At 33.5% G+C, this 14,675-nt stretch overlaps 1 protein-coding gene across 2 annotated transcripts; it reads right to left on the bottom strand.

The window, feature by feature from the left end:
• Positions 1–6,370: 6,370 nt before the first annotated feature.
• On the bottom strand, positions 6,371–12,368 carry LOC125422173 (tyrosine aminotransferase). Of its 2 annotated transcripts, XM_060816686.1 has the most exons (8): positions 12,018–12,368; positions 9,356–9,695; positions 9,006–9,224; positions 8,708–8,767; positions 8,314–8,469; positions 8,121–8,214; positions 7,702–7,794; positions 6,371–6,375 (listed from the first exon to the last, which is right to left on the bottom strand). In XM_060816686.1, exons 1-8 carry the CDS (start codon positions 12,287–12,289, stop codon positions 6,371–6,373), a joined length of 1,239 nt encoding a protein of 412 aa, XP_060672669.1. In that variant the 5' UTR covers positions 12,290–12,368. The 2 variants fall into 2 exon arrangements, with proteins under 2 accessions (XP_060672669.1, XP_048328644.1); XM_048472687.2 differs by lacking the exon at positions 6,371–6,375 and having other exon boundaries at positions 7,676–7,794.
• Between the last annotated feature and the right edge of the window lie 2,307 nt (positions 12,369–14,675).

Here is a 14,675-nt window from a genome sequence, read left to right as displayed (position 1 = left end):
CACAATAATCAAAATTCCTGTAAAAACATTTTCAAACACATAATGAATCCATCAATGAAATTAACAATAATTTAAAATAAATATTCCTTCAATTCCTCAAAATTCAATATATGAAAATTGCATTAAAACTGTATAAAATTCCACAATGCATAAATTCATATAAATATATGTTTTATTAAGCATAAATATCACACAATTAAATTCAACAATAATTTAATAAAATTTTAAATCATAAATCTTTTAATGCAAATTATATAAACAGGAACACATACATCCAAGTCATCACAATTTGGCAATGTAAATTCATTTAAAAAACATAGAATATATTTTTCAAATATTCATTTGACACAAAATATATATAATTTAACACCTGAAAATGAATTTGAAGGTGGATCACTCACCTCGAGCATGCTTATCAATCCAGATCCCCAACGGGATCGGTCCCACGACTCACACGTGCTCCTCCAGGAGATTGGACCTGTGGTGGCCAAAATTTTACTGGAAAGGTCTTGAGTTTAATATGCTCAAATATCTCAATCCGTCAAAAATTGGGAGAAAAGAACATTGGCTTTGGATTCAAGGAGGTCAAGAAAGTGTGGAAGGTGTCATCGAAAACTTGCCGGAGGTAGGTTTTTGAATGAGCTACCGTGGTCACCAGAATCTGCCACCACCAGCGGCACGTCCCGCAACCACTGGCAGTGAAATTTGATAGGGTGATAGATCGGAGTATGGATAAGCCAATGAGACCAACGGTGTCAAAAACAGCTGGTTGGTTTGGGAAAAATTGGCTGGAGAAGGAAACAGCACCTCTGACCAAAAAAGCCCCGATCTGGCGGTGGGTGTTAAGTGGCTGGCTGGTTTTGAGGTGTGGGTTGTGACAGATCAGACCACCCGCATGCGATATTATCCTCTTTGGGCCTGGAGAAGCCTCTTACAACCCAGTCCTCAAGGCTTTAAAAGGTCTCGTAAGGGAAAGGAATCCACACCCTTTTATAAGGAGTGTTTCGTTCCCCTTTTTCAACCGATGTGGGACTTCACAATCCTCTCCCCTTGGGGCCCAGCGTCCTCGCTGGCACACTAATCTGGGTCTGGCTCTGATACCATCTATGATAACCCAAACCACTCGCATGCGATATTGTCCTCTTTGGGCCTGGGGAATCCTCTTACAACCCAGCCCTCAAGATTTTAAAAGGCCTCGCAAGGGAAAGGTATCCACACCCTCTTATAAACAGTATTTTGTTTTCCTTTCCAACCAATATGGGACTTCACAGGGTCACGGTGGTCTAACGCGTGTAGGCCATTGGTGGCCAGAAGGTGGTCAACGGTGGTTGGCCGGTCCTCCCTTTCTCTCCTCTTTCTGTCTCCTCTTTCCCCCCTTCTCAGCCAATCAAAATGCCTCCCGTGGTTGCCACTGTGCACTCATGGGTTGGCCAGATTTTGACACTTGGTGACACTGTTTACACACACACTCACATATCGATGATTAGTAACTACTATCTCGAAAAAACTTTAAGCGTCTGTAACTTTCAAAGCACATGTCCAAATTAGGTGTGTCACTAGTCTATGAATTCATATCTACAAGTATTTTACAACCATATAGAAGTCAAATCCAAGTTTTACAAGAATAGGAAGTCAACCTCGGCACCCTTGGATAGTTCAGACCTCAACTTGTTTTGATTATAACTTTCAAACCGTAGCTCCATTTTTTATGTACTACTAGTCTACGGACTCGAGTCGATGAGTAATTTGCAACAATGCCTTAGTCAACCTAGAATTCTATCCAAATCAAAAAAATCAAAATTTAACCTCTATTGGTCAACGATGATCAAATCCAGTCAACTTGATAAAATTCCGATATACTTTGAGACGGGGTGTCGCAGTACCCTCGCCCTGTATATATATATTCCACTTCCACCCAACATTTCCAACATCAATGCAACCGGAAAGAAAAAATGGAGATTCCAAGGGAATAGAGAGCTCAACTCAACTGCCATCATCGTTGATGGAGTTATGAACATGTTGATGGAGAAGGTTAACAAAGATGATAATCGCCCTATCATTCCACTTGCCATGCATGCTTTCGGACTACGCCGATGGTTGCAGATGCTATTGCCGAGGCCGTGCAGTCGTTTGAGTCCAATAGTTATTGGACCACCTTCGGTGTAGTTTCAGCAAGAAGGTAACAACGTCCAAAACCCTGTTTTCTCTATTTTAATCCATGAAATGATGTGTGCTTGGACTCCCATATCAATAATATTTGCTATAGTGGAAAATCCACTAAAGTGGGTATATAGTAGGATTTGACAATGTATTCTATATTTCTACATAAATTTCTTGGAGTTCAAAATATATAGATTGTCTTCGATCCGATAAATTCTATAAGTTAATAATGTTAAATATATTTTCTTGTTACACTAGAACGTTAAAGAAGTACTAATTAATTATAGAATAAATATGAGGCTAATTGACAATATACAGAAGTTTTCCAGTTGAACCTAGTAAGCAGTACAATTTTCGAAAACCTGAATTCAAGCATGTTTGAATTAAAAAAAATAAATAAATGAATCTCCCCATTGAAAATTGGAAGTGAAAATATTAAATAAATAATATTTCTTTCTTGTCCATTTGTAGGGGTAAAAAACAAATTATATGGTTATAATGTCATCACCATTCACCAAAAGGACCATATTAATAATTAAATAACAATCATAATACGCGTTATCAGATCAATATCCAACGGCCCAATTTTCTTTGTCTTATTTAATATTTTCTTTTTTCTCTTTGGGAGAACTAGAACTAGATATATAATAACTAATTAGCAAAAGTCCAAAGGCCAATGGCCAAATAATTAAGCAACCGGACCTTCATTATATTTGGGATTAGGTTGGTGAAGACTAGAAATGGACGATATTTATTCGGCTTATATAGTAACTAGTTCATGACATGAACTACTTATGATCACAGCTGATTTAACACGGCAATGTCGGTAAAAAACACCAAGGATTGTAATGTTCTACAAGTAAAATTCAGAGTCAAGAGAATTTTAGAAAATTAATTCATATTTTCAAGTCACCTCGCGCTTTACTTGTTTATACTTGCTTTTTAATCTCAGCATTTGATTTCAAATTCAGTTAATTAAATAGCCAAAAAAATAATATTACATCACTTAAGAGCACATGATTTTCAAAAGACTGTTAAAATTTAATACATGTGCAATACACGTGAGGTTTTTTTGGCCTTCGTGTGGGTACTGACGTGGCAGACAAATCGACATGGCTACCAAAAACCTTAACTCATATTCTACGTTGTTTTCAATTTTGTTGAAATACCTAGCTATTAAAATAGAAAAATTGTTCCCTATCTCTATTATTTTTTGTTTTCCAGCAACCATCTCCTCTTTTTTCCTTTTCAGTAGACTCACAGAAAGATATATGAATTTGCCTTGGTAATTGGAATGTTCTATTTCTTAGCAAAATTATAGGAAAAAAGAAAAGAGTAACTACAATATAAATAAATAAAATAATAATAGTCCAATTCAAATTAGCTTTTTAAATTCAATATTTGATTCAGATTAACATTTCAAAACATATTAACTAAAAAAATTTATCATGTAACATATTATGGGATATTAATTTAGACAAAAGCATAAATTTAAAAGACTTAACTAAATCTGATTAAAATAATAATATTTCATAATTTGGTATAAATTTTGTAGAGTTTTAGATACCTCTAGCACTATTTTTGTCAGGACCCGTCCAGAATTCCTCCTCCGGAACCCTAGACAAGCCCTGATCCCAGGGAAATACCACCGAACCTTCCAACGGAAAATCCGGCAGCACCTCCCCTAAGAGATTTACTTACCACAAATTTACCTGCACTGAAAGCACACTTCTAAAAACATCCCCTTATTCCTCCCACAACTACAAATTGTTCCACAAATTTCAGCACTTCTCAAAAGCAACAACAGTCCAGTGCATAAATAAACAGAAGTATCCCAACAGTATACAGATCTTTAAGAAGTGCTAAACAACAGAAATACAGCAAGGCTGAAAGAAATAATACACTGAAATGAAAGAGTACAGAGTACGTCTCGAAACACAACAGCAGCGGAAAACTTGGTTCGCTCCGGAAGAACGTCTACCACCACTTGCACCTAAGGGAACGGAATTTAAGAGTGTGAGATGCTAATCATCTCCGTGAGTAACCCGAACTACTGAACACCTTTTGTGATAATAAAAATAATATTAATAACAATTAAGGAATAGAACACATACCAACAATTAATAAATAAATAATAATAATAACGATTGGAAAATAATAATTTCCCTCAAAACTCTCACCAATCGCTCCATTTGAAATGTTCCCTTTTTAAAACCTTTTCACAAAACCCGATGTACATACCTCCCGAAAACCAAGGGATTAAACCGTAATTAAATAAATACATACCCCAAAATAGGTAATTAAAATGTAATGAATTATAGTAAATAACTTTGAACACCTTTGGGGTTTAAAACATTATTTGCAATTTACACCGACAATTACACCTGACGCACCACACCATATACCGGTGATACCCTCCGATACTCAGCGTCCCGAGCACCGACTGGCGGGGGGTTAAAGAGAGAAACCTGCAGCGGTCACTTCGGCGTCCCGACAGTACCGACTGCTAAAAACCATCACCCGGCCAAGGAGGGGGGCGGCTGTGCGCAAACAAACTTGCCTGCCCACGGTCCAATGGCAACAACGGGTGAAGTAATAACCGTGCGCTAAACCACATAATAACCGCGCACTACCACGTGTCCATACACCATACACCAGAACACCAATACTGTATGAGTGCGTCTAAAAATAAACATTACTAACCAACCATACCGTTTTTCCAAAAACCACCGTGGGAAGTATACCAAATTTTCACAAAACACCATCCTACATATTTTTATTCACTAACCCGGTACGAAACATTAATAACCAACAAACCACAATTTTCTCGAAGTACGTGATGCAACCATAAAAATACCGCGGGCATAATTTATAAAATATAACCAAATATTTTCGTAAAATATTTAACCCAGTTATGCCCGGAAAAATTAATACTGAAAACCACGTACAAATACTACCAAAATACACCTTGCTCATGCATAATAAATAAATTAAACCACAATAAAACCATAAATAAACCACACCACATGAGCATAATTTAAATACCAAATAAATATAATTAATTGCCCAAAATAATTTTTGAAGGTGGGTCACTCACCTGGAGCGCGCAAATCAACTAAGATCCTCCTCGGGATCAACTCCGCTACTCGCGCGTGCACCTAAACAACCACAGTGCACAAACCAAAAATATTAATATTTTATTCGGGTAATTCCCAAATGGATACCCGGGGAGCGAACACCAAACAACATTTAAGGGTTACGAGTTATATACCGAATCGAAGTTCGCGTGATGAGGATCACGGATTCGGTCTTACTTTCCGGTGATCGGACCCGATAGGGTCGGAATCTCGCCGGAAAGCTTTTCGGATTTCGGCTCCGCAATTCTCCCAAACCGTCGTGAATTGGCGGAAATGGAAGTCGGATTTGGGTTCAGGAGGTCGAACACTGCGGACTGGAGCTGGCCGGAATTTCGGGTACTCGCCGGAACAGTATTTTTCGGCGAGCCGCCGCGGTCATCGGCAATCGTCGCCGGCGGCGGCGCGTGCGGTGGCCGTTGGTCGTGAAATTTTGCAGATTTGTAGATCGTGAGGAGAGCAACCCAACGGGACCGGCGGTGAGCAAAACGGAGGTCGGACGGCGGAGAAATCACCGTTTGAAGATTTCCGGCCCCTTGCCGGAAAACGCTCCGATCCCGGCGCGTCGGTGGTCCGATGGCCGTGATTTTTGGTGGGTCGGCCGGACTTGAGGAGAGGATCAAGGCTAGCTGTGCGCATACTGTAGATAGGCCGGAACAGGGTCGATTCGCGGTGGCCGGCGGTGGAGGGGAAAACTCGCCGCCAAACTTCGGAGGTTCGATCCGGGCGCGTCCGGCGGCCGTTCGCCGTGAAATTTGGAGGTTTTTCCGGAAATGAGGAGAGCAACGTTGCTGGCCGGCGCGCGCACTGTAGATCGGCCGGAACAGTGGAAAACTCCGGTGGCCGGCGGTGGCTCTCTCTCTCTCTTTCTCTCTCCTCTCTCTCTTTCTCTCTCTTCCCTGAGACTTTTAACAAATAAAAACCCTGGTGTGACACTGTTCATGCCACGTGGACCAATAAGAAGTTGACACGTGGCATTTCAATGTTCACGATCCAAAAACATTAAAATAATACGGTATCCGGTAAACTTCAAACGTCCATAACTTTTTAACCGGATGTCTGTTTTGAGCGTGCCGCTAGTCTGTGAACTCGTATCGACGAGCACTTCACAACCTTGCACGGTTCAAAGCTCAATTCCCCATAAACAAAAAGTCAACCCCGGCACCCCTTGGACAATTTGGACCGCAACTTGTTTCGTCCATAACTTTCAAACCGTAGCTTCGTTTTCGACGTGCTACCAGTCTACGAACTCGTGGCATCGTGCACTTCGCCATGGTACCCTGGTCAACTCGAAATTCCCACCGAGTCAAAAAGTCAACTTTTGACCCCTTCGGTCAACGGTCAATGGTCAACCTCGGTCAACGTGCACGGATTCCGGTGCGATTTGGGACGGGGTGTTACAATTTTATTGGAGAATGTTGACACCCAAAAGCATGCGCCAATGAGAAAGCCCCACATACACACAAATAACCCATGGTAAATTACTCCATGCAAGAGGACGGTAGAAGAGTATAACATTGTTCCAATTTCTACGTTCATCAAGGGAGATATCAAACCTGATAACTCTTAAATGCGAGAGGAATAACACCTCGAAAAAGGTAAAGCAAATATGTGGCAATTTGTAAGGACAAGCGGTGAGGAGAATAGGACAGCTGGAAGAAGGAGGTGGCAAGTAAATGGTTGGTTCCAAGTTTTTGGTACCAACGAACAATAAATGAAGTTTGTAACTCTGTTGTGTAGTTTCTCTATAGAAAAGAAAACGTCTATAACATTCTTGCTTTTCTTCTTAACTTACCGTGCCTGTACAAAGTTGCTCTGGTTTTGTTGCATAAATTCATTAAGCACTTCAAATTTCAATGAACTTATCTACATTACTTGGATTTGCAGCCATGGAGTTTTTAAACTTTGAAAAGAACTAATTTTTTTTTAAACTCAAGCAGCTTGAAAACGACTACTATCTATTTCTTCTCCCCCCACATTTGTTTCATATTTAGTCTCTAATAAGCTACTAAGTTAAAATGTTCCATCTTCTGAACTATACATAAACCTGATTTGCCTAAAAGGTTCCTGTTTTAATTACCAATGATTTCACATAGAGGCCTTAAATCCTATTAACAATTTGATATCTTATTTGTGTTCCCGACCAATACAAGTCAAGTGAATTATTTTGCATAATAACCAGATTCGTTGGTGCTTGAAAAACTAAGAACAAGTAGCATACGATACACATTTCTCCATTATTTAATTGGTTAAGGTTCAACCTGGTTCAAGTACGATTATTGGTCGTGAAGCAAGTGAAAATAGCTTTAAGCTAGAGTGTTGATCCAATCTAAGTTGCAGATCATCATATCACTCAATTTTATTTGCTCATAACAGAAATTTTATTGCTTAATTGTATGCCTATCACAGAATGCTTTCAGCCTTCCAAGGGCATCTTCCAATGTAGGAGGCTCAACGGCAAAAGTAACGCGAAGCCAATTTTCCAATCCAACAGTAGCTCCTGCAATCATAAGGGATTGGTTCATTACAGATGATCAATCTTTATGTAAGTTTGGAGGATTTCTATTTCCTCTATAAATATCCAAACATATTTCACAAATTCATGCTTTTAGGATACAAACATCTAGGATTATTTTGAATGAGTATTTTGACAAACAGATTCAGAGCAAATAGTGATGTTCACTTTTTTTCTTGCGGCTGAAGAAATCTATCTGATTCTCTCAAAAAATGGTTTTAAAGATTTCGATTTTATTTCAGATTCTCAGAGAACAACTATAATATTCATGGATTCACCTTTAGCTGGATTCGGTGACTTGGGTTAATTACCTGGCAAGACAATAAGGGACTCCTCTTTGGCCAGTTTCAAACAGAAGTCCAAGTCACTACTAATGTTTTCCAGTAGCGATAAGTTTAGCTTCACCTGTTATAAGGAAACTTAGTTATTAGTTAACTCTCTTCAAATTTAGATACTAATTTGTAGCATGATTCAAAGGTGTGGAACTTTTTATGGAAGCCTTACCAGTGCAGCCATGGTTCCTTCTGGTTTTTGTGGACAAGTAAGGCATGGAATTTCCTTAACTCTGTCATAGAGCATCTCAGCAGTTTCTCTCATTATCGAAAGGATATTTGAAAAGAAATCCTTGTTTGTAGTCTCAAGAATCTGAGGAATTGCTCCCTGAAAACATACTTTTTCAGATCATCATTTGTATTCACTTTGACAAAAAATACAATAAGGAAGCAAAATGATAGAAAAGCAAAATAAAAAGCATTCCAAAGAAATAGTCAATATAGATTCTCTTCTATTAGGATTAAAATATAGCATTACTAAGTGCACTGAGTGGATAACTTTATTAATCAGAAATCTAAGAACAAATTATATGTAGTTTTTTAATGGTACAACTTGAATCAGGTACCTGGATAAAGGTTACAGGGTCAGGGGAAATGTCAAGATAGTTCTTAATGCTCTCCACTATCTGAGAAGTGGAAAACAAAAGCACAAATTAAAGTTTAAAAATGCAAAAGTAGTTCATCTTTAAGGAGAATATCAATTCTAATAATAAATAAAAGGCACAAAATTCCACATCTGTAAAATGAAGTCTCATTAAGACCCTTTTTATTGGCAATGCATTTCATAGAATAAATTTTCAATTTTTCATAAAAGATTTTAGTGTATAAGAAATTCTGAGGAAAATACAGAAACAGAACACAAACCCCAGTTTTCTTAAGGATCTCATTGGGGTCATTCGTCACAATCCAACCAAGTACCCAACCAGGAACAACCCATCTCTTTGATAGAGAACCAAGTGTGAGAACAGGCACAATTGAAGCGAATTCTCCCATTGGCACAAATGGATTGCTCCCAACAACTAGATGCCCAAAAACTTCATCAGAAATCACAAAAATCCCAAGTTTTCTCGCTGTTTCTGCAATCTATGTGCATTAAATAGAGTAGAAAAGAATTAAAAAAAAGAAAAAAAAACTTTTAGTAAGTTTTTGATTCAATTCAAGGTGATTAGTTCATATGTATCAAATAATATATGCATTATACCAAAAACATGCACCTTTTTCAAATGCTGGTATTTGAACACATTTCCACAAGGATTACTTGGGTTTATGATCACAATAGCGGCAGTGTTGTCATCTACAAGAGCTTCAACAGAATCAAGATCCACCTCCCAGTCTCTTTCAGGGATAAGATCGAAATGGCGAACTTCAAGATGATCAAAAGCTGCTCGAGCTTCATATTGTGGGTAACCAGGCCTAGGTAGAAGAATGTTGGCACCAGGACGGGCCAAAGCTGATAGTGCAATTTCAATTGCTTGTGTGCAACCAGCAGTTAGATAAACATCATCCGGAGAGAGTTGGTATGGAAGATCTTGGGAGAGATACTTTGCAATTGCACTATAAATTTAGTATAATGAAAGCATTAACTTTATCGTATTTTTATCATGATACAGTCGTAATAATCCCATGAAATGTATCAAACCCATTTATAAAAATTATTGCTATATTTAATCATTTTTCTAAGTTGTTTTGCTTATTTTCATTGCTAATTAAACAGAACAATAACTTATTATGCAGGATTAGGGTAAAACTACTTCCCATAAGTATTTAGTGCTAACAAACTTGAAAACCAAGATAGGGTGTGAAAGTTTTACATGAAATGATTGAACACAGGATTTCAAATCATCCTTTAATTGTTTTTCTTATATATATATATATATCTATATATATATATATATATTAATCACAAACTTGTAAATTTTCATTAACCAAACAAACTGTTTATTAACCCAAAAAAAAAAGAAAATTAAAACAGAAATTGGATATATAAATAAATAATGAGATGAACATGATTTTGCTACCGTGCTGAATGTCACTCATCTCATCTCTTGGTGTAAAATAACTGTGTGATTGCGCATGATTACGTGTAATCGCCCCATTGATCATTGATGAGACTCTCATAAATGATTGTTGTCGAAACTAGTATTTATAATGTTATACATTTGAAAATTGTATAGAAAACAATAATATTTTTGAAAATTAAATATATTAAAACTCATTTTAACTAAGTATTGATAGTCTTTAAAGCATCAGTAATGGCACATGCTATTTTGAGATTGTCATTTTTATAATTTAGTATTGATATAAATATTGTCATTTTATGTTCTAATGGTAAGTGCTAAAAATATTAAATAGATATAGATTCTTATTTTAAAATATTTTTTGTCAATTAAAAATAAAATAATATTGATTAATCCGTTAAATGATATGGGGTCATATGCTTTACAAATTTGGTGCCAAATTTGCCACTGAAAATTTGCCGAATTTTCCTATGTTTAATTCTGCTGAGATGATCACACTACTGTTGATTTATTTATTTATTTAAAACTACTGTTTATTTATTTATTTATTTATTTATTTAAAGTCATCCAAAACATAATGTTTTATTTTTTTATTTTTTAAGCATACAAATATATGGAATCAAGAATTTAAAATTAATCAAGAAAGATTTTTATATAGCTGCCAATATAATATATATATATATTATCTTTCATTAGGATGTTTTGATGAAAAATTAGTTAAATTTTTATCATTAGCTATTGAATTAATTTAATGGTTAAGATTTAAAGATTTTTTGATTGTTTAAATGAATTGGATGATATATTAAAATCTTAAAAAGGTAAAATCAACTTTGCTTATGTATATTTAAATCTTAAAAAAATAGTTGTACATTTCACTACTTGAACTAATCTAAGAACTAACATATAAAATCTTAATAGAAAAAATATGAAAGTTCTCGTAAAAAACTATAAAAATCTTGATGTCAAAACTATCAAAACATCCTAATAAAAGATTTCTCATATATATATATATACACACACACACACATTTAATATCGGAGAATTGATTATTAACTAAGAAAGATTCTTATATAATTGCTAATATTATATATATATATATGGTCTTTTTCAATTTTTTTTTATGCAAACATCAATTTTATTGTACATTGTATATAAAAAACTGACATTTACATTCAAAAAATATTAATTTTAGATAAAACCTACATATGGACCGTTTCGCAACATAAAACTTTTGTATATATATATATATATTATTGCAAATAAGAAAATTTGAATTCGCATCTTATTAAAAAATTAGTAATTAATTCTCCGATGTTAGTGTTCCAAAAAAAAGTGTCAGGCCATTAGATTTCTTAATTTAATTTACAAAGGGATATATTTCCTTATTAAAAATAAATAAAAAAAATATTACATCTAATTGAATCTGGACCGTTCATCTCAAGATTTGGGTCCGCTTTTTCATGTACGACCATAAGTTAGATTTTATTAGCGTACGTCCAATTTGTAAAAGTAGCCGGCCACAGAGTACTTTATTGGAAAATGATTTAACCAAAAATAATAATAATAATAAATAAATAAAAAGAAAAAAAAAGTATAAAAATTGACTACAATTTCTTAGTTCCAGACTCGTCAACTTCTTAAATATTATTATTCAAAAAAAAAATCCCCACTCCTTCAATACTTAAAAAATCATCCAATACTCGTCTACACATGGGACAGCACTGCCATATTCACAATTTTTATTTATTTTCTAAAACGTGTAAAATTGATTAAATTATATTTTCTTCTAAATTAAAATCAAAATTAAGTTAAAAAAAAAAAAAAAAGAAAAAAAAATGGGGAGTCAGAATGGACGTACCTTCTCGCCGAATGAATTCCAACTGTGGGAGGATAAGAGTTGAAGCAGAATGAGCGGACGGAATCCACCACGGCATCGACGGCGGAGGAAGTGATCCGATAACTTGGAAAATCGGTGGGATCGGCGCTGCCCAACATGATGGTGGGACGGTGATGGTGGGGGTCGATGTTAAGCATTAGCAAATTGAGAACACCTCGGACGGAGATTGAGGCCGCATTCAGCTCTTTGTTGCCTTGGAACTTCCAGTTCTCATTATCACAACAATTTTCCATCTCCTACTACTACTCAAGGATATGAAAACTGAATAATAAGGATTTGATTCTCTCTGTGTTTGGAGAATATATGTATGTAGATCTTCTTTTTTTTTCTTTGGGTTGTTGAAGCGGTGGAGTACGCAATTAGAGACCAATACCATACCCCTTTTATATGCATGTGCATGTGATCTTTAACTAATAACATTTTTCTTCTTCTGATATATATTAAAAAAAAAAAAAATCCCAAATATATATATATATATATCAATGACCAAGTCAACTTTATTAATTCTTTATCAAAAATATAAAAATAAAAATAGAAACTTTATCACTTCCAATAAAATATACATGCAACATGAACTCAACGCTTTCAAGCAACCAGAAAAAAAAAAAAAAAAAAAATCACCGCTAATCACACACCAGGTTACTTAACATCAAAACAAAATATAAAATATATGTATTAAATGTCCCATAATATAAAAATGGTCTGTTGTACCATATTTTGAAGGCTATAACTACTGGTGTAAATAGCAAACTGGTCTAACATCCATACATATGGTCAAGATAAAAAATAAAGTTTTTAATATGAATATTAATATGAAATTTTCTTTTTCAGTTTTAGGATAGCTCTAAAAGTTGAACTTAAAATTATATTTATTACAAGTTTATTTTTACTAAATAAAATTTTAATACGTCATTAAATTTATATTTGACCACTTTTTAAATTTTAAATTATAACATTTGATCGATCCAATTATCATAAAAAATGGATATTAATTTAGTAAAGCAAAGTAGATTTTATTTTTTACTTAAAACTAATTGAATATATATATATATATATATATGTATCTAGTTCTACTATAGTAAACTTACATGCTTAATATGGTGAACATTTTATGTTTCAACTAGAAATGGTGGGATATGTAGAAAAGAGTTTGCATATTGAAATTACACATCTCACAAAATATGGTGGGACAAAAAATGTCTAACATAAAGTAAGCATACAAATTTATTAGGAAAATTGGTACAGTTACACCTCAAATTAAATTAGATATTACACATTATATTGGAAACAATTTTTGCACCCAAACTCACAAAATATTATTTTATTCAATAAGTTAGTAAAAAAGTAATTACAAATGTGATTTTTTAAAAATAAAAATAACTTTTTTAACATATAATAAATATTCAAAAGAATAAATAAATAAAAACCAATAAAAATTTTGAATATGTGAAAGAAAAAAAATGCATAGATTAGTAGAAAAGTGCAAATGTGATATTTCAAAAAATAAAAATAATAATTTGAGCATATTTTTAGAGATTAGAAAAAATAAAGATCTAAAAAAAAAAAAAAAAAGTGACCAAGTGTCTATGAAATATAAAAGAAAGCTTATTTTTATAAAATATGTTCTTTTATTTATTATATATTTTTTATTTACAAAAATATTTTATAATATTTCTACTTTTCAAAAAAATTGGACTTTTTTAAAGCTTGTTCAATTTTTTTTTTATTGATCTTGATTTTTTTAGGATACTTATTTTGTTTTACAAATTTTAAATAATAATTTGTAGATTCTTAATTAAGAAAAAAAACCATAAACACTTATTAAAAGAAAGACGATAATATATTCACAAAACCTAAAAGAAAAATTGGAAATTAGTTTTATAAAATATTTTCTTTTATAAAATTGGAAAATACATATAAGATTTTCTAATATGAATTTTTTTTAAAAAGTTATTTTTTCAACAAAAATTGTTTTTTTTAATATATGTTCAAATTTTTTATTCATCTTTATTTATTTATTATTTTAGAAGATAAATTAATTGAAAAATTATCTAATTGTTTTATTGGACTTTTTTTATTTTAGAATATCTATTATCTGTAAATATTTTTATTTTTATTTTTGAAGAATTAAATTTGTAAATTTTTAACTTTTTTACTAATTTATAGGAAAAATAACAATTATCTTTAACATTTTTTTTTTGTTTTCCATTAATTTTTTATTTAAAATTTTTGCATTTTGCGCCTTTAACTATACAAAATTGAAAGTTGCACCTTTTAGTATTTGACAGAATGGCGAATCATGTAAGGATCTTGTGACTTCGGGGTACAAAATGCCAAAAAAATTATTTAGAGTGCGATGTGAAAGATCTTATATTGTTCAAGGTGTAACAGTGCCAATTTTCAAATTTATTATAGAAAAATTATATATATATATATATATATATTATCAATAGAAAAATTATCAATAGGGCTCCATTGATGATTGATGCACTATTTCTGCAAGTATATGGGTCGAACAAGTAATAAAGTGATGAATAAATATTGTTCCATAAAAGATTGATGTTCGAAACTTTGCCAAGTATCAAAATTATTGATTAATTATTTTTATTTAGATATCCA

This window comes from Ziziphus jujuba, chromosome 4, assembly GCF_031755915.1.
Source record: "Ziziphus jujuba cultivar Dongzao chromosome 4, ASM3175591v1".
Classification (NCBI taxonomy): Eukaryota; Viridiplantae; Streptophyta; class Magnoliopsida; order Rosales; family Rhamnaceae; genus Ziziphus; species Ziziphus jujuba.
The sequence above is the reverse complement of the archived record's forward strand: the minus strand, read 5'-3'. Positions and strand labels throughout refer to the sequence as shown.